The sequence below is a fragment of the Osmerus mordax genome, chromosome 8, assembly GCF_038355195.1.
Source record: "Osmerus mordax isolate fOsmMor3 chromosome 8, fOsmMor3.pri, whole genome shotgun sequence".
Classification (NCBI taxonomy): domain Eukaryota; kingdom Metazoa; phylum Chordata; class Actinopteri; order Osmeriformes; family Osmeridae; genus Osmerus; species Osmerus mordax.
Window position 1 is genome coordinate 18,890,051 of NC_090057.1, and position 20,918 is coordinate 18,910,968.

The 20,918-nt window shown below is 44.8% G+C and overlaps 2 protein-coding genes across 6 annotated transcripts in view; one reads left to right on the top strand and one right to left on the bottom strand.

The window, feature by feature from the left end:
* Positions 1-20,644, bottom strand: part of LOC136947538 (putative nuclease HARBI1) — a 91,231-nt gene extending 70,587 nt beyond the window's left edge. The window contains exon 1 of the mRNA XM_067241644.1: positions 20,491-20,644. The gene's annotated coding sequence lies outside the window, so the exon portion shown is untranslated. The remainder of the gene's footprint in view (positions 1-20,490) is intronic.
* mia3 (MIA SH3 domain ER export factor 3) lies at positions 125-17,562 on the top strand. Of its 5 annotated transcripts, none has more exons than XM_067241196.1 (28): positions 125-252; positions 1,108-1,241; positions 1,332-1,418; positions 1,504-3,835; positions 4,004-4,291; positions 4,372-4,499; positions 9,789-9,920; positions 10,022-10,043; positions 10,152-10,240; positions 10,345-10,422; positions 10,611-10,721; positions 10,838-10,909; positions 10,993-11,097; positions 11,229-11,351; positions 11,487-11,574; positions 11,684-11,742; positions 12,276-12,366; positions 12,454-12,592; positions 12,682-12,844; positions 13,010-13,045; positions 13,141-13,208; positions 13,387-13,457; positions 14,006-14,119; positions 14,736-14,780; positions 14,869-14,912; positions 15,065-15,133; positions 16,295-16,607; positions 16,752-17,562. In XM_067241196.1, the coding sequence occupies exons 1-28, from the start codon at positions 132-134 to the stop codon at positions 17,018-17,020; spliced, it is 5,391 nt and encodes a 1,796-aa protein (XP_067097297.1). In that variant the 5' UTR covers positions 125-131; the 3' UTR covers positions 17,021-17,562. The 5 variants fall into 5 exon arrangements, with proteins under 5 accessions (XP_067097297.1, XP_067097298.1, XP_067097299.1 ...); XM_067241197.1 differs by having other exon boundaries at positions 15,068-15,133; XM_067241198.1 differs by lacking the exon at positions 15,065-15,133.
* Positions 20,645-20,918: the final 274 nt, after the last annotated feature.

Genomic DNA, 20,918 nt, shown 5'->3' on the forward strand with positions numbered 1-20,918 from the left:
CGAACTGTTGAATGATAACCAAAATGTACGTTTTGTGATCAAACAAGGGATATTACAGATTTGCTGACGTGTCCACCTCATCTGCACATGCTCGGGCGTATTTGGCCGTCAGTGGCAACAAATCTGCCAGCATGGCAGCACATAAAACATACCTATTAGTTTTTTTTGTATTTGCACATACTTTAAATTCTAAGGCCTCTGTGGAAAGACGATTTTCCGACTTTAAAAGATGCGCCGACGAGGAGTGCAGCAGTGAGTACTTTACTATTTCTACAGCGAACTTTCTGGGTGCTTTAACGGTGAAACCCGTTTACGTTAGCCTGCTCAAGTATCCCCGGCCGCATCCTCCCTGTATTTATCTTTGACCTGTTGACACTTGGATGGGTGACATGGGGTAACCCACGGTGAAAGAGTTTAAGTCACGTTACTGTGCCTTGAATTGTATATTCCTCGTTATCAGTCGCCAACTACCGCAGATAACCGAGCAATTTAACCCATATTTAGCAAAAACCTGGTTGACAGCCCTGGCTATATTCTCCCTGTCCCCGCCTCGCCAGCAGTAGTAGTACCACCACTAGCTAGCACATTTGATACTCTAGATCGCTTAGTTATTTCCAACTAACGGTTTTAGATGTTGTTTTCAGAATAACAAAGATAATCTGTCACTAAGACATTGCCTATGTTCAAATGCAGTACTGACAATGTTTAGCTTGCTACATTGTAACGTCTGAAAACATAATGTGCAAGTGCAGTGTGTATAGCTAGCCAGTTAGCAAACAAGCCAACCAGTTCTGGCTAAGTTAGCTTACTGTTCATTGTAGCCTACCGGCGGTGTCTAACCTAAACTAGATGCCAGCCTAACTATCGTTAGACTAGTTATCTCATTAAAATGTCAGCTCCGTCGGTAAGACAATTTACATTGATTGTGTGATTCTAACAACGTAAAATGGTAATTTCACAAAGGCTACCCAGCTAGTAGTGATATTGTGGGGACCCGTTATCCCCAGTCAGACCCAAGTAGACAAAAAAAAGTTTTACCTTTGTCATTTCATAAGGACAAACATACAAACTTATCTGTGAATGTCTTATCTTCTATCCTTATCTTAGTGCTCCTATGCCGGGGGAAGGCTGTCAGGGACTTCTATGGAATCGACTGTCGTTTCCTGACTTTCAAGGAGGGAGAGACAATATATGTCTACTATAAACTATCTGGCAAAAAGACGGATGTATGGGCAGGCAGTGTAAGTTAATGTTTAATCATCAATAAGGTGGATAAAGCAATGATTCAACTGTGTCATCTCTGTTTTAAAATGCTGCTGTTGTTTATATAGGTTGGCAGTCGCTTTGGCTATTTCCCAAAGGAACTTTTGGCAATAAACCATATATACACTGAAAAGGAATTTGAGATACCTGCAGAGGTAAATATCACTAACACATCACTTTATTTCTGAGACGGAGACTGCATTCTGAAATTGGTAAGAAATAATGTATTTTCTTTTTTAGGAAACAGACTTTGTGTGCTTTGAAACTGGACTCGACAAGTTTGACAACTACGATATCGATTCCTTGCTGAGAGCCTCCCTATCCTCTTTAGGGGAGAACCACAGGGACAACATTGTAGATCAAAACACAAGTCCAGATAGGACCACTGTTGAAGTTGAGTCATCCCGCGTAGTAACTTTGATAGAAGGCGATCAAATTGAGAGCGACATCTCTCCAGTTATTGATGAGGACAGCTTGTTTGGTGAGTTAAAGAGGGGCAGTGAACTAGCTGATACTGCTCCTTCAGACTTATCTTGGTCTGAGTCTGAATCATGGACAAACCCAACTTTAGACACAAAGACAGTGGAATCTGAAGCCATTGACTCAGAGCATGGTAAAACCAAAGATTCTCCCCCAGATCCCGAGGATGAAAATCTGACCCAAAATGAGTCTCTTTTAGAAAATCAAGCTACGGTATTTTCAGAAGGTATACCTATACCTGAATTGAAAACCACACTTGGAACTACATTTGATGCTGTCACTTCTGATGATGAGGAAACTGAGAAAGTTACTTCTTATGAAGAGATGAGTGAAAAAGTAGACCATCCTTCTTATGCTGAAAGTGGGTTCCCAAGAGAAATTCCATTACTGTCTCTCCCTGATGAAAGTTCTGTTTTGGAACAAAAGGACACTTTGCCATCTGAGCAAGCAGAGGAAGAGGACAGTTATTTGGACACACATCAGGATGAACAGGCCTCAGAGGACAAGACCATGTGGACAACACTCGGGGACAAAGTTTTTGCAATTGTTAGTGGAGGACCAAGAACAGCTAATGTGCCTGATTCAGAGGAGGAAGATGAAGACGAGGAAGAGATTGTGTCAGAAACCACTCTAAAGAACCCTTCTCACACACAACAAGAATTTGAGATAAGGAAAGGACAGCAGGATCCAGAGGAGACAAGCATGTCTGGTGAGCACAGTGTTGAAGACTCAAATCAGTTGAAATCAGTAATGAGCGACAGACCTGATAGCCCATCATTATTTCATATTGATGAGCAAAGATCCACTGAACAGACTGAAAATGTCTTAGCAGACTCTCTTACCTTTCCAACAACTGAAAACCCAGCTGATCTAAATACTGTCTCTGAGAGAAATACCAAGGAATTGGACGACAAGGATGTAGTCAAAACCACAAATGAGGAAAGCCATAAAGAGTTGCCTCTAGAAAACGAGGAAATGAAAAAGGATACACTCACAGATTATTCTGAACAGAAAGAAACAAAATTCAGACGATTCAATGAACACTTGATCATTGATTGGAAGAAAGATGCATCAAAGGACTTTCCAGGCGTGGATGAGGCTCTAAATCTGGATGAGGCCCCAGGTGTGGATGACGCACCAGGCCCAGTGGAGGCAACAGGCCCAGTGGAGGCAACAGGCCCAGAGGAGGCACCAGGCCCCGAGGAAGGACTAGGCCCGGAGGAGGAACCAGGACCCGAGGAGGGACCAGGCCCGGAGGAGGGACCAGGCCCGGAGGAGGCACCAGGCCCGGAGGAGGCACCAGGCCCGGAGGAGGGACCAGGACCCGAGGAGGGACCAGGTCTAGAGAAGGAACCAGGCCCGGAGGAGGCACCAGACCCGGAGGAGGCACCAGGTCTAGAGGAAGAAGGTGAAGAACTCCTTGAGGATGAGAATGCAGCCCTCTCAACATCCAAGATGGAACCCATTGAAATCCAAGGTGTGGATGAACATGAGAAACTCAAAGAAATTGAATCTATGAATATTGAACCTGAGATTGCGAGTGGTCATTTGGACTTAAATCAATATGACACAGATGTAAAAACAAAACCAGACAAGCCTGAGATGTACAATGATGCAGAAAACACAGACCCTGACCAGATTGTAATTCCTTTAACAGAAGAAAAGCAAGAATACAGTGACAGTGTTTTAAGGTTGACTCTGCTTCGAGACCACTTTAAGGAGGAGGACATGGAGCGATTTCAAAAGTTTCTGGGTCTCAAGAACCTCTTCAAGGTGGAGGCATTGTTCTCTGATTTGGAGGAAGAATTGAAAGCTGTTCGCCTCTCTCAGAGTGACAACAGTGAGGACATTGAAAAGGTGCTGGAGGGTATTCTGGAAGCCTCAGAGATGCCAATCCTTGATGACATAGAGAGAATGCTGGATAGCCGGGATAATAATGCTGACCTTCAACAGAGGGACACCAGTATGTTTGATGAGGAGGCATCCATCTTGGATGACTTCCAGGAACTAGCATTCACCCTCCGTCAGAAGTACTCTGCAATCAGCGACAGTGCTCCCTTGGCAAAGGAGAGACAATCAAGCACTGGTACAGGTAAGCTAATATTCCTAGTTTTGAAAAAAACATCTACATATTTATCCAAGCAGATATCACTGAAAATATAGAAGATTGCATTGACTGTGAACCCAACTGTCAACTATTCCAACAAATGTCATATATCTTTGCATGCTCAATGAGGCAATCTTGTGATTCATTCAACAGACATGGCTTATGCTATAGCGGAAGAGGAAAATATTCCAAATTCTGCTGCAGACTCAGACACTGTCAACTTGACCATGTCGGAGAACCAACAGAAGAATGCATCTGAGGAGTTGAGCCATGATGAAATTCAAAACTCAGCAGACATAGACGAGGACGGAGGGCACTTTAACAGAAACAAAGACAATCAGCTAAATTTCAAAGATGCAGAGGAAATGCAGGTTCCTCAACGCATTCTTGACAATGCTTTTGACATCGGACTTGGTGTTGAGACAGAGCAACCATCTTCAGGTATGTCCTAAAAAAAAATAAACATTTTAAGCCATAATGCTGTGGGCATAGTAGCATCTAAACAAATATTGTTTTCCTAGGATCTTTGAAATCAACATCAGCTTCTCATTTAAATGAGGAAGGACCACCTACATCTAAACCAGCCTATGCTTACATGCAAAATCTCCTCAGTGTGCTCTTTCAAAATTGGGGAAAAGTCGTTGATTTGGTAAGTGCGTGTTTTTGTGTTTAATTGTGTTTTTCTTGCGTTTATTTTAATAATTAACTGTTGTTTTTTGTTACGTGCATTTTGAGGAGGGGTTAGAATCTCTGGAATGTAATATGGGGAGAACTGCCACTCTCGGGAGACTTCCGGCTTCTGAACTGGTTGCAGTTCCACCAAAGAACTTAGATTGACAAGAAGTGAAAGCCAATAGAGCTCCGGACGTCACGTGACTTTACTGTTTACGTCGCCATTTTGGCCATTCTGCGCACTTTAATTCAAAAGACATAGGCTGTGTCTACTACCGCGCACTTTACTAAGTACACTGCAATACAGTGCACTGCAATACAGTGCACTTACATCTGTAGTGCACTCCGTCGCTGAGTAGTGCTGTCTCAAATGGAACACTTAAGTTAACCACTTGGCGGGAAGTGACGGACGCAAATCTGATTGTGACACCCGCGAATCTAAGGCGAATCTGCTCGCGAGTCATTTCGTCCGCCATTATTTTAGAAATTAAATGAAAAGCTGCCGAAAGGGCTCCTCCTCTTCCGCTACGTAGCCAATATGGCGCCCGTTTAGGGCGAGTAGTGTCCATCGTTGTACACTGCATTTTTTGACCGTTTGCAGTGCGTCATCTGGGTACTTTCAGTGCACTGAATTCTGCTGGTTCTGTCAGTGTAAGCGCCCTAAGCACTGACGTTATTAACGTTAATGCAGTCAGTTTTATAACTTGTATAGCTAGCTAGCGTTAGCTAGTCTGTAACGTTTGTCAACGGTTAGCTACTAACGTTAGCTAATGTAAATTATATCAGTGCACTTTTCATCACAAAAATACCATGACATATTTATTAAGTCATTCCAAGAGACTGATCGATCCTCAGTTGAACCCATGGGTGGTTGTCAGGAATTATGGGATTCTTCTCTCTGGATATTAGGAATCCTATGAAATGCTCCATTGCAATACCAGTGCCCAGTAGCAGCACTACGTTTCCGCTATTTTGGAGTGAAAGCGACTCGGCAGTCCACTAGCTTGCTGTCGCTTTTGGCAATATCGGTTGCTTTGTTAAAAAAAAAAAAAACACAGAACACAGAATAACGTAATCACTAGACTAGTGATCATCAAATCCCTTTTCACAGTTTATTTCAGACTTACAGACAAGTCTTCCACTTTTTTTTCCACAAAGAAATTAGCGCATTTTCTATTGCGCTGATTTGGCTGTGAGATTCGCTGATTTTGGGTGTCCAAGATATGATGGATTCTGATCTGTATCAAGAGTCGAGCCATGTACAGGGCTCGACATTAAGGCTTGTCCGGGACAAGTGGATTTTTTTGGTAGGGCAAGTCTGGAAGAGCTGTACTTGCCACACTTTATATGCCACTCGATCATTATGTCTATTTTACCGATTTTATATGACCGAATTCTGCATTAGCAAAACACAAAACAAGTGGCTTTGTCCCAAGATCTCTACAGACCGTGCAGCTAATTTAATGCTCAACACTTCAACAGGGGCTTATTACTTGAAAGAGGAATTATTCACTGTGTTTTCTCAGTTAGCCTACACTATCAGGGGATACTGTGACTTGCTAAAGTAGGCAAATGGCTAGTACATAACATTTCATAATAATTTCAGTAAATCAAGCAGTGCTGCAAGACTTTATTAGCTCTTGACTGTTTAAGCGCAAGTCACTGGGTCTTGCAGCGCTTAAACAGGCTTTCCGTAGACGGGTCAGAGCCTGTTTAAGGAGAGCCTTTCCACTCCCTATTAAGCCCCATTGTACCGAATTTGGTTGCAGTTCCACCAGAGTTCCACTGGGGGTGATCGTGAGCGAGTGCAAAATGAATGGGAGTCTATGGAGCTAAACGGCTACATTTGTCTCTTTCGCCTGGTTGTCGTGCAGAAATCTCAGATTTGATTGTAGTTTTTGCATGTTCAACATGGATTATAGGTCGAAAGTTGAATGAACGAGTACTTATGTACTTTCGAATTCTTACAGGGTGAGTCGTTGTTGTCCATAACACGCTAGCATTCTGCTAATGAATGCTGATTGGTTAGTGAAGGACTGACTACGACCAGAGATCCCGCTTGATGGCATCCGAAGCGGAATCAGAATGTCAAAGCATTAGCAACAACATTAGAAGACCAAAACTCTTTCTAGCATGTGTATTGACAAGTAGAGCCTAACCTGTTAGCTGTGTTGTCGATGCCTCGAGAGAAAAAAGGAAGTGACCAGAGCTTGCCGTAAAGCAGTATCTCTGGTCGTACGATGTGTATGACGTCATTGACATTTTCAAAGGCTTTTTAGAACAGAAAGGCGACTTTGAAAAAATCCAACACCCAGCAGTGTGTATTTTTTTTCCTCCCCTTTCGAATTCAGAATTCACATTTCTAGACACAAAATTATATCCTGAGAAAAGTGGATTTTGAGGGGTATAGCTCCATAGACCTCCATTCATTCTGCACTGGCTCGTTAGTGCCCTCATATGGAACTTGAGTGGAACTGCAACCAGTTCAGAACCCGGAAGTTTCCCAAAAGTGGCAGTTCTCCCTATATTAGACATTCTCTGGACAGGTTCTGGTGGCCAAGAGTATAGACCAATTATTTGTTTGTAAACATTCGGGATGCGCGCGCAATGTGGTTACAGAAAAACGGGAAAGGATAGCCTTTATAATGGCTAGAGAAGTACACGGATTATAGAAATAGTTAAAAAGACCAAAAAGGTTGAGGAGGACAGCCTTTGAGAGAAAGCGATTCCCCATTGATCTGTCACATCAGAACTTTGATTTGGGGGCAGGGCAGCTTTCAAGAGATATGGGAATTCTGCTTTTAGCCAGCTGGTCCAATTATTTTTGTGATTTGTGTAAAACTAGCAATCTGAGTGAGACTGCGTCCCCGTTACACTGTTTTGACGTTGTTAGCCTCAGTCAGACTCGGTTCGCTCACTGGCAGTGTGCACAATGTTGTATTTCACTCCATTCTACACTATAAACGTCAGGGAGGACTGCCTTTTGTAGATACAAGCCTGCTGAACATAGCCATGATCTCGGATTTCTTTAACCGAGCCTGTTTCATTCTAGCCTGGATGCCAGCCAAACTTAACTCGCCCACAAAAAAATGTGGTCGGGAAGTTGGGTCTGGGGTCGCTCGGTTGTGGAAAAACTATCTCCTGAACAAGAGCTGTTCGGACCAATCAAATTGTCAGGGCGGGCTTTATACGATGATGGACAGATGATCAACAGTAATGTAATCAACCACATCACCAAAGAGCGCTTGGGTTGAATTCGTTTTCATCAAACAACATACTACGTTGCTCTGATTGGTTGTAGGTCTATCCAATTGAGTGAAGAGGCATTTTTTTCCGGATTCGGTTGAAACACGCCCCATACTCACAGCCCACGGAGCGGTATCAGACTCATATTCTGACTAGAATTATGAGTATGACAACGTCAGGCTAGTTAAAAAAAATAAAAAATAATGTCAAGCCCTAAAATCCAGTGGCCAGAGATATATGATGACCTGGTCGACACTCCAAGTGTATTATACCCGGGAGAAGTTCGTCTTTTGCCTCCGACATGCGCAGTTGAGCATGCTTGACAGTCGTGTGACGTAGGGTGATAAGGTTGGTCTGTGTCGCTCTTGATATGACGTAAGACGTGTTGTAGTTCTAAGATCCTCCCCCTTTTTTGTTGACGTGTGCTAAGCCTTGGCACTGACGGTGGCTTGAGAAGCGTTTTTGTACATTGGCGAGTAATCAAACTATTAATGACAAATCTCGTTGGAGGCAAAAAGAAAAGCTAAAATGATAGTCACATTTTACAGAGCAGCATAGCGCTGCCAATAGCTATCTTAGTAGCTACATGTATACCTAGCACTGTAAAAACTAGCAAACGTAGCTGTCAAACTAGCCAGTCAGATAGATACCAGTAGCGAGCTGGTTAAAATGGATTCGAAAGAAACACAACCCGTTCCCATGACGGAATCTGATCATCTGTATACCTTTTATGTCTTGTTTATTACGGAATTTCAACATGTAAGTAAAGACGTCCGACTAGCTAAATTGTGAATCTCACGTAGCCTATTAGCTAACGTTTTAGATACAGATTCCTTTCTAATACATAAACATCTACTGTTGAAAGTATGAAACAAGTTGACTTACCAAACGCTCTTCGTCCATGTGTAGAAGTCTGATTCAGTATGTAGGTCTCACGCTTGGATTGGAGATTATGGACGTTAGATCACAGGTCTCCCGTCATAACCAAATGTTGTTAATCAGTTGAATTGTTTCTGCATGCTGGTAGGCCTATTATCGCTTTTGGTCACCATACTTACTTAAGGTCTACTGTAACGAGTTTGTCTCATGTCCAAAGATTTGACGTGGTCAATGGTTTATTTGTAAATTATTACCCAATTTATAGGGTTGAAAGTGCATGTGTCGCAATCTTAATCCCCAGAAGGCCAGATAGATATGCAAATTCAAGATAGCAATACAGTGTCTTGAATTTGTTTAATCTTGGATTTTCTCAGAGAAACTCTTAGCAGTTTGTTGCCTGTCTGACACGTGCACAGTTTAAATGTATCTGTTAATGGATAGGGCTCCATGGCCTCCCTGATGGTCTGTTGTGCTTAAAGCACAACCAATAACCATTTCTTAAATGCCAGGACTTAACCGCTTGTCCAGGACAAGTACATTCAATATTCGACAAGTGAACTTCTTGTAGTTGTCCAAGTACAAATAAATCTAGGCTATATGTATTAATATCTGCAAAATAGATTTCCCCCTCCTGTCAAAATCAAAGGCTATTACTAGTACAAGCTATGTCAAATATTTGTAATTATTCATGCATATTGTGCTTAATTAATCAAAAAGAAATGGCTGATTACCATAATAACTTTAAATAATTACAGAATATTGTATAACAAATAGATTTTTTTTAAATAAAGGATGCATTGTTATAAAATCATTTATTAATTGCACTTTTATATTTTGCTTTTTCAAAAACATATTTGGACAAGTAACTTAAGCTCTCAGACAAGTAAAAGATAGGCTACCTTAATTTCAAGCCCTGAATGCTCAACTGTGCCAAAGGTCCATCTCTACAGCTAGAGGCAGTGTGCATAGGGATTGATTTGTTAACCTTTCTTATTTTGTCAAAGCTGCCCTGCAGTACATTGAAGCGTACTAGATCACACCTTTCCCACACACGCATGTACGTACATGCATTCCCTGTCAATATACAGAACTGTTGTCGAAGTTGGACTGACACCGGCTGGGTGTGTTTGTGTCTTTACAGATGATTTCTAACCTGCCAGAAGAATGGAATCCAGGTCCAACATGTATGGGGTTTCCCTGGGTTCCTGTGTTGACCACTGTATTTTTAGGGTGCATCACCACTATGTGTTTCATATGGAAGAGCATTCTGATAGTAAGTTATTCTGTGTTGCATTCATTCACATAAATAAGAGGTTATACTCCATACATGTTCTCAGACTTTTGACCACCCCTTTCATTTGTGTATCCCCACAGGTGAGGCGCACGGAATACCTTGGTAAGGTTTTATTTTTCTCTGATATAGACAGTAGCGTTGTCTTTCAGATTGTTAACCTTCTGCCAATGTGAATCACTACTGAATGCATCTATTGTATTGAACCGTCAGTGGAGGAAAAAGACATCCAGAAACATCTAGACGAAGTAACCAAAGAAAACACTGCTGTCCTTGCAAAAGTTGAAGAGTTGAAGACACAGGTAATTTATTAAATCTACGGTGTTCTCAGTGGCTTATTTATGCACTCCACTCCACACATGGATGAAGTTTGAGTATTTTGGGGGGGGGGGGTTGTTTCCTTCAGCGCGAACACCTCCGAAACCAGCAAAAAATGTCAAAGGAATCAGCTGACTCGGCCCTAGAAAGGGTAAAAGAACTTGAGGTGAGGAAACGTTCATCTAATTTGCACAGTGATGGGACAGTTGCTCCTTAAAATATGTTTACAACTTCACGTTCCAATTTTTTTTAAATATATGGATGTATTGCATGTAGTCTTCGTGTAAGATGTCAAGGTAAAATCTATCCAGTCAACACGCCTGACCTATTTTTTTTACCCTCTTTCTTCAATAGATTGCTCTGAAGGAGGTTGAATCACATAATGAACTGCTGGTTGAGGAATGTGACTCAATAATGCAAACATTTGATGGTGAAAGGGCAAAGTATCTGGCCCATGTGGACAAGGTGAGCTTTCATTGTTTGACTATTACAATGATTATTATCATAGCACATTGGTATGGCTCTTTTCCTTTTCCCAACTTGCTCGATTTGTCATGCCTATTTGTATTTTTTGTCTTTAGTCGGCAAATTATGAAAAAAACATCTCTAAACTGCAACGCAGTATGAAGAAGACACAGGATGCTCTCGCTAAGGTATGGGTGGTGTGATCAATATGACTCCATATTACTTCCATATGTTATATTACACAAGTTCTGCATATTTTCAATCTCTGTAGTCCAAAGTTCTTATGGAGGAGTCAAAGATCAGAGAAGATGCTCGCAACACCCTGCACCAGTGTCTCCAGAGGGATCACACCACACTCAAGGAGGAGAACAGCTCAGTAAGTACACCACAGGATCCCGTTTCTGCATTCCATCAGGATACATTGACACACTGTTGGATGTTCAATTAAGGGATTCTGGGATCTAGGACTGCACCATTCTTCTACAAACTGTATCCTCCTCCCTGCAGCTGAAAAACACAGCCAAAGATTTGGAAGAAAAAACCCACCAATTGTGCGAACAAATAAAAGTGTTTATCAAGTCCCAGAAAGAATATGAGGACACCATCACTCAAAAGGATCATAGCAATGAGGTGAGCTTGTTTACCCAGCGTCACACTCCCTCATCTGACGGTCCCAGTTCTAAAGATTTATCTTAATAAAGGGGCCTCTAATGGACACGAGGCGCTCATTGTCTCCTGCTCATCTCCTGTCTCTCCCTGCGACAGGTCCTGACAGAGCTGCTGGTCGACCTGGAGGCCTACGACCTGCAGAAGAGCGACACCAAAGCTGTGGCTAATGGTGAAGCCGGCACCGGTGAGATTTACAGCTGAAATGGCTTGAGATTCTTCACCATGTACTTTATTTGTATGTCAGTGAATTTGTTCAGATCCAGAAAATTTACTTAACCAGAGTTTTCCTTCAGTTGCCGATCGAGCCAGCTCCATGAAGAAGAGAATCAAGCAGCTGATGGATGTTTCTCAGGTAACACAACACGCATGCACACGTACGCAAGGCTGTCAAACTAGATGTCCTTCTTTCCTTCATTTTAGGTGGAGCAGCACTCAATGAAAGTGCTAGGGATCCTGCTTCATGCTTTATACAGTGTAGACAAATGGTCTTACAGGGTATATCTGACAATCATAAGGATGAACTCTTCAGTGTTCGTCCTGGTTCCCTAAGGCAGCTCTCCTTGGCAACCAATGATCTTCATTGTCAGAAATGCTCCATGCATATCTCACACCACAAGACCATTGGCGACCATTGGAACTGATCAAATCAACCCGTTTGGTAATATTTGCATCTGGGACGCCTGTGGCTAGTAATTGAGCAGAAGTGACAGCCGAAGCTGAGTTGGAAATTATTTTTTGTCAGAGGATTCCTAAGACATTCAAATCAGAGCAAAATGTAAGGCCAGTATAAGATGGTGCCAGTCATTTCATATGTGCCCCTTAAAAGGCAAATACTCAATGTCAGAACCAAGTGTTCACCTGCCTCAATCTACGAACCATCCACAGGTTCAAACCACCCTGTCTGTTGTGGAGGAGGAGCGCAACCGGTTCCAAACCAAACTGCAGAACGAGGAGAAGGATCGGAAAGCTCTAGAAGGTTTGTTGCAGTAATATGAATCCAGTCTCTCACTGACTTGTTCTTTCACACGTCTTTTCAACATAGAACTTGATTCTGTTCGACCAGAAAAATACAGGGAGCTGGAACACGACTCCACGTCCTTGAAAAGCGAGAAGAGCCTGATCGAAAACCAGCTAAAAATCCTCCAACAGAAGTACGAGATCATGACTGAGATGTACCAGCAGAAGGAGATCTCCCTCCAGAGGTAAGCCGACATAGTGGCAGGTCTGTGCCGTGTTTTTGTGGCTCCCACTCTACATGGACCCTCCGACACATGGCCTGTTGCCCTCACAGACGCCTGACCGATGAGGAACTGGAGCGTCGCGACAAGGAGATAAAGCTCTCCGAGGTGGACGGGAGGGCCCTGGAAGCAGAGCAGGAAGTGAAGATCTACCGGCAGAGAATCAAGGAGATGGAGGAGGAGGTGAAGAAAACTGAGAAGGCCCTCAAAGTCCAGGTGAGCAGGGAACATCCTCGCCTTGCTCCTTAGTTCTCAAACCTGGAATCCAAAGTCACCTCATCAACGCTTAAGTAGGAAAGAGTTGTCAGGAGGATGCTTCCAATGGTCTCCTCCTGCAGGTTTGAGGCTACGTTCCATGACCTCTTATCTTGTGCGTTCCAGATCGCTGAGCAGGAGCGGAAGGCTCATGAGAACTGGGTATGTTGACACATCCAAGCCTTCCATGTTCATGCTCCCATCCCTGTTCTGCGTGTAGTCCTGGTGTTCAGCACAACTCTTCCTCTGGTCTCCAGGTTGCTGCCAACACTGCTGAGCGAAGCCTGTCTCAGGAGAAGACTTTAAGGAGGAATCTCCATGAGAGGTGAGCTCAACCACATAACCTTACATCTGAACTACTAGCTCCCTACCAGGTTTGTTTAAAAAGCCATGACGGCGTATTTAGGATTTTGCGGTTACATTTGAGCCTGTTACAGATTGTACGTGTGCATTGCAAGGCTCTACAGCTGATCAATCATAAATGTTGTTGCCTTTGTCTCTAGACTTGCCTCTCTCTCCAACCAACTGAACGATCTCCGTGCATCCAACTCTGGCCAGCCTGCTGTCCGATGTGGTAATCTGTCATCACCACCACGCATGCACACACACACACGAGTGAATTTAATTTAATGTCTCTATTGTTGAAGACTTGTTTTGACGTTGTTTAGTTGTATTTACGTTGACCCTGGAGGGATGGGATTGGCTGTTACTGTGGTGTTGTTACTGTGTCCAAATCCTGGTGGGGCCGCCACCAATGTGGCGGCCCAATTCTTTTTGAGGAAATTTAGGGGGAACTTTTTTACCGGCCCTGTCAGTCTCTCTAAGGGTTCTAAATGTTCCCTTAATCTGGGGTGCTTGTGGTTAAATTAGGCCACCCCACCCCAGTCCAGGGATGAACTTCTTTCACAGTCCACAACTTTTTGTCATGTTGGTTTACTGATGTTTGTGAATGTGATATCCATTGTGCAAGTGGATCATGTACATCTTGATGGCTGGGTCATTGTTGAACTAGATGGAAGAGATTTCGATTCTCGGAGCTGGCTTTGTGGAAGCAGGGGCTGGCTCTGTGCTTGGCTGTGGTGACAGTACTTGTGGTTAAAACGGGTGGTTTGGTTTGAACAGGTGACTCGTACGGGCCCTCTCCTGTGAGCGGAGGAGCCCCATCTCCTCCTCTAATGATAGAGGGCCCTGGGCGGCCCCTGTCCGCCCCCATTGGGCGCAGGATTGACTCCTACGGTGAGTCTCCAGTTGCACCGCTGCTATCCAAGGGTCCTGATCAGCCATCAGTCTACCTTTCGCATGCTCCGCCTCACTACTCTTTAAACCCTTTTTTCTCTTTTATAAGTTCTTAACTTTTTCTTCTCAGATAATCTCTTTCTCTTCCTAGTCTATCTCTTCACTATATTGATGTTCCTTGTGCCCCTTTAAAAGGACCTGATGATAACTTTCATTTTAGGTTGAGTTCTCCCTTGTGGTCACTGTCCATTCTTTTCTCCTCCCCTTCTGCCATCTTTGAACAGATAATCCAGTGTTTCATTTCTCGGGTTGCTTTCCATATTAAAGCCTGCTTGCAGTCCTGCCTTGTTATGACTTTCCTCTGTTGTCATTTGCTATTATGAAGAGATTGTAGTAGGTTGAGCCAGTGAGAAACTTTGTCAATCGATGTGTGTGCTAGTTGTGAAGTTTGAACTGCTTTAAGTTTTACTCAAGTGCCAATTGCAGGGCTTGCAAATACAGAATTGGATTCTGTCACGTAAAAGGAATGTGAACTGTAACGAATAAGAGTAAGTTCAAATGTCATATTCATCACCTGGAATCAGGATGAACCTATTTGTTTTTGTTCATTCCACAGGGCATCGGCCTCCATTTGAGAAACACACAGTGCCTAACCGTTCAGGTATGCAAGGCCAGCTTCTTATTATTACTGTTGCCCTTTTAACAGGAAATGGAAAGTGCTCTCATCATTCTACACTTCCTCTCCTCAGATCCTGGCCCACGGACCTCCTCTCCCACCAATATGGAGGATTTGGTATGTTTGTGTACTACATGTCAAAAAAACTACTTGATACATTACTTAATGTGTGTGTTCTTGTCCTGTCCTCCCCTGTCCTGAACTTTAGACCAGGTTTACCACCCTTATGTACTGTGTGTGTGCGTCTTCTATCCCTGCTCTCCTAATAGCAGACAGACCCAACACGGTCTGAAAGCCTTGAAACAGGAAATGAGGTCTCTACTGAGTGTTCAGAGCCAGTGAGTATAGAGGCAGGGGCTCAGGGTGTGGTGCGCTGCCCAGGACAGATGAAAGGTGTGCTTGTGTATCATTGCACTTCCCTACCCTGCTCGCCTGAAGGCTTGGGTCTCTGGGTGCAGACATAATGGTTGACACTCCCAATCCTTATGTGTGGTCTCACAGCACTGATTTGAAATGGTGGCATGGTTATTTCAAAGCCTTAAAGATGCTGTAAAGTGGAATTGAAAATAGTAGTTAACTACCCATCCAAATTCGAAAGAAAAAACAGACAAGTATGTTAAATTAGGCTTTGAAATCGTGAGAAAATCAGCAGTCTTCTCTGCTTGAGACTGGGGGGGGCGTGTCATCTGAAGGAGCTGAAGCTCCGCCCCCTCAAATTTATTGAATTTACATTTAGTCATTTAGCAGACGCTCTTATCCAGAGCGACTTACAGTAAGTACAGGGACATTCCCCCGAGGCAAGTAGGGTGAAGTGCCTTGCCCAAGGACACAACGTCATCTGGCACAGCCGGGAACCGAACTGGCAACCTTCTGATTACAAGCCCGCTTCCCTAACCGCTCAGCCACCTGACTCCCCCCGAATTTAGCAACAACAGCAACACTAGCTAAATCAATTGCAGATATCAGAACAGACCTACCTGCAGTTTCTGAGTGTCTAATGTGTTAATTACTTTACTGTCTTTGCATCGTACCAGCTGAGTAACAGAATGCAACCATCTGTGATCTGACGTAGATAGGTCGCTGTGACGTAGATCGGTTGGGTTTTGCCCCGCCTATACAAAACATGAGCTGAAAACGGGTGAGAAACTGTTCAACGGACTAACTCCACATTTCAGTGCGACAACGTTTTAGAGCTTTGCACATTCTTTCAGCAACTCATTTCACACGTATAAAATGTACTGAGAAGCAAATCATGGAATTTGCTTTACAGCATCTTTAACTGTTATATATCCCTGTGGTGGAAATCCTATCTTTTTTTCCCTGAAATGCTGTGTTTGGATGTGAGGTTAGCTGCAATGAAACAGTGCTAATTTTAAAATCACAGTGTGGATCTTGGTACCGTGATTGAGCATTGTGGGAGTGGCCTGACCCTAACTCGATAGCTGGGTGAGATTTGATGAGTTAAACGTTTACATTTGTTGTCTGCTGATGTTTGTCAGAGCTCCAGACCGCAGGGACCCGGATCGTTCCTGGAGTCTCCCATTAGGGACCCAGGCCCCCTGTCACACGGGCCGCCCCCCCCAGGGCCGCGACTCCCCCCACCTCCCCCCTTTGCACATGGCTACCGTCCCCCTCCACCTTCCCATCTGGCCCCTGGGATAAGACAGGCCAATGGGACTGAGGGAATGCCCAGTGCGGAGTTCCGGTACAGACCTCCTCCTAACGGACACCCAGCGATGATGGGTACCCGCCACGGGCCTCTTCTGGGTCCGGGTCCCATGCGCTTTCCTTCCAACATCCCACAACATCCAGGTAGTGCATCCCTTCTCTAGATTTGCTTTAATTTTATTTTTGTTTGGTCTCATGGCCCTGCAGTTTGTACTACGGCACCAATGTCATGTTGTTTAACCCCTAACCCTACCCCCCCCCCCACCACCACCACCACCACCACCACAGGCCCAGTGTTTGGAGGAGGCCCCCCAGGTCCATATCCCCCCTACCACCAGGACCTGCGCTTCCCTGGACCGTGGGATTACGGTGTCCCTCCCCAGCAGCTGCCCCCTGGAACTGGCCCACCCCCTCCTCAGGATGGCAGACCGCTGGCTGCTCAAGGCTCCCAGGACCTCCCTGGGGGTCCCCAGCCCAGTGGAGGCCAGGGGCAGGACTGCATATCCCAGCAGGCAGCAGCCCAGGATCCAGTCAGGTCAACCATGTCTGAGCCTTGAAAAGCAGGTGTCACAGGAAAGGAACCTGACCCCTTCTCCACCCTGAACACTCAGTAACAACCCATCTACCACTCAACCACAATTCACTTTTTTTTTTCTTTTTTTTTAAGCAGAAGAAATTATGTAAGTTCATAAATAACATGTTTATCCTGTTAAAGCATCAAAAATCTGTTGTCTGAAATGTATCTGTCTTTGAGACTTAGTGAAGCTTGCTACTTTGCAAGATGGCCTATTGTGCAATAACATTTCTATCGTATGCTTGAGGAATTGTATAGCTGTTTAGTAATAGCAATGATTTTTTTTTTTAAGGGGCAAGAGTTGATTGCTTATGTCATGATTTCCTGTGGAAATTATTTAAATAGCGATTTTTGGAACATTGTTGTTTAGGACATTTCAGAAGTACAGGAACTACCACTGTCCCAATGCTGTCTTTATTATGAACTGTTGAGACAGAATAAAGTTATGTAAAAGATGGACAGATGTATAACTTATTTTACTATGTTCACAGACATTTTAATAATAAAGTTAAGTCATGTACCGAAGTCATGTTATTCATTGCTTTGATAACCACCACACTTATATTGTGAGACCCAAAAAGTTATTTGAGTTGTTCCTCGTCAGGCACACTTTTAATTAAATGTATTTCCATTTCAGGATTAGGGTTAGTCAGGGATGGATTAACCAAGGGGCCTACCGGGCCCAGGGGCCCATGAGCTCAGGGGGCCCCTAACCCAGAGCCTCTGCGTGACGTCGCTGTTATTAACTTTACTAACTATATGTATTGTATTGATATGATGATATGACACGATGCGCCATAGCCGGTATATGCTAGGCTTAAGTCATTAATGTCTTTAACAGGGCCTCAAAAGTCCTACTGATTGCCCAAAAAAATAGCCTAAACATTCACTTTGAAGATGTCACAAGAAAGAAACCATCATGATACCTTTCAAGTGAGTGTTTATCCCCTCAGTTTATCAATAGGACTTTAGAGGGGCTGAGTACTCCATCCACTCTGGAGTTGCCTCGGTGAGAGGCGTTGAGCTGGGGTGGGAATACTTGTTTCCCCTCGGTTCGGCGCCTGTACGTTGGGGTTCACCCCGGTGGACGAGAGGGTAGCCTCCCTCCGCCTTCGGGTGGGGGGACGGGTCCTCACTGTTGTTTGTGCTTACGCACCAAACGGCAGCGCTGAGTACCCACCCTTTTTGGAGTCTCTGGGAGGGGTGCTGGAAAGCGCTTCTCCCGGAGATGCCCTCATCCTCCTTGGGGACTTCAATGCTCATGTGGGCAATGACAGTGAGACCTGGAGGGGCGTGATTGGGAGGAACGGCCCACGGGAGTGGTGTTTTGTTGTTGGGGGGGGCCCTTCTATCTCTGGGGCTGAGGGGGTTGAAAAGGGCTGTCTTGGTTGACACGACTCTGCAACATCGCGTGGACATCGGGGACAGTGCCTCTGGACTGGCAGACCGGGGTGGTGGTTCCCCTCTTTAAAAAGGGGGACCGGAGGGTGTGCTCCAACTTTAAGGGGATCACACTCCTCAGCCTCCCTGGGAAAGTCTATTCAGGGGTGCTGGAGAGGAGGGTCCGTCGGATTGTCGAACCTCGGATTGAGGAGGAGCAATGTGGTTTTCGTCCTGGCCGTGGAACTGTGGACCAGCTCTATACCCTCGGCAGGGTTCTGGAGGGTGCATGGGATTTCGCCCAACCAGTCTACACATGTTTTGTGGATTGGAAAAGGCGTTCGACCGTGTCCCTCGGGGGCTCATGTGGGGGGTGCTCCGGGAGTACGGGGTACCGGACTCCCTGATCGGGGCTGTTCAGTCCCTGTACGACCGGTGCCAGAGTTTGGTCCGCATTGCCGGTAGTAAGTCGAACTTATTCCCGGTGAGGGTTGGACTCCGCCAGGGCTGCCCTTTGTCACCGATTCTGTTCATAACTTATATGGACAGAATTTCTAGGCGCAGCCAGGGCGTTGAGGGGGTCCGGTTTGGTGACCTCAGGATCGGGTCACTGCTTTTTGCAGATGATGTGGTCCTGTTGGCCTCATTGGGCTGTGACCTTCAGCTCTCACTGGAGCGGTTCGCAACCTAATGCGAAGCGGCTGGGATGGGAATCATCACCTCCAAATCTGAGGCCGGGGAGGAGATCTTGTCCCAAGCGGAGGAGTTCAAGTATCTCGGGGTCTTGTTCACGAGTGAGGGAAGGATGGAGCGTGAGATCGACAGGCGGATCGGTGCGGCGTCCGCAGTGATGCGGGCTCTGCATCGGTCCGTCGTGGTGAAGAAGGAGCTGAGTCGAAAGGCGAAGCTCTCTATTTACCAGTCGATCTACGTTCCTACCCTCACCTATGGTCACGAACTGTGGGTAGTGACCGAAATAACGAGATCGCGAATACAAGCGCCCGAAATGAGTTTTCTCCGCAGGGTGTCCGGGCTCTCCCTTAGAGATAGGGTGAGAAGCTCAGTCATCCGGGAGGGGCTCAGAGTAGAACCGCTGCTCCTCCGCGTCGAGAGGGGCCAGTTGAGGTGGCTCGGGCATCTGATATGGATGCCTCCTGGACGCCTCCCTGGTGAGGTGTTCTGGGCACGTCCCACTGGGAAGAGGCCCCGGGGAAGACCCAGGACACGCTGGAGGGACTATGTCTCTCAGCTGGCCTGGGAACGCCTCGGGGTCCCCCAGGAAGAGCTGGTGGAAGTGGCCGGGGAAAGGGAAGTCTGGGCCTCCCTGCTTAGGTTGCTGCCCCCGCGACCCGACCCCCGGATAAGCGGAAGATGATGGATGGATGGTCTAATTAACGTTGTTTTTGGCGGCCTGTTTTAATTTTAGTTTTAGTCTAGTCTTTGTGACAAGCTGTCATTTTAGTTTTTATTACAACCCCAATTTCAGAAAAGTTGGGACATTGTGTAAAATAAAATAAAAAACTGAATACAATGATTAACAAATCTTATAAACCCATTATGTTATTCACATTAGAACACATACAACATGTCAAATGTTTAAACTGATGAAATGTACAATTTTAAGGAAAAAAAGTCATTTTGAATTTGATGGCAGCAACACGTCTCAAAAAAGTTGGGACAAGGCCATGTTCACCACTGTGTAGCATCCCCTCTTCTTTTAACAACAGTCTGTATCTCTCTGGGAACTGAGGAAACCAGTTGCCGTAGTTGTTGGAGAGGACTGCTGTCCCTTTTGTGTCTGATACAGGATTCTTGCTGCTCAATGATCCTGGGTCTTCTTTGTCATATTTTTCTTTTCATGATCCACCAAATGGTTTTAACTGGTGAAAATTCTGGACTGCAGGCAGGCCAGTTCAGCACCCGGACTGTTCTATTACGAAGTAATGCAATTGTAACAATGCAGGATGTGGTTTCACATTGTCTTCCTAAAAAATGCAAGGCCTTCCCTGAAAAATATGATGCCTGGATGCAAGCAAATGCAATGTTGCTATAAAACCTGTATATACCTTTAACCCTTGTGTTATCTTCGGGTCATTCTGACCCATCAGTCATTGTGACCCACCGTCGTATTGCGACAGATTTACCGCATACAAAGACAAAGTGAAGCATTTTCTTTTAACAGCTAGGCTGTCTCAGACCCCCCACATTGCAAAGGTTAAAATACAATTATTTTAATTTGTTTTTGTATTGGGTAAAATTGGGTAAACACAACGATAGTTCGTTATGAACCTTTGGGTCATGTGACCCGAAGGCAGCACGAGGGTTAAGCATTGATGTTGCCTTTCCAGATGTGCAAGCTGACCACTAGGCACTAATGCACCCCATACCATCAGAAAAGCAGGTTTTTGAACAGAGCTCTGATAACAAGCCAGTTGGTCCCTCTGCTCTTTAGTCTGGAGTACGCAGTGTCCAAGGTTTCCAAAAAGAATTTCAAATTTCAA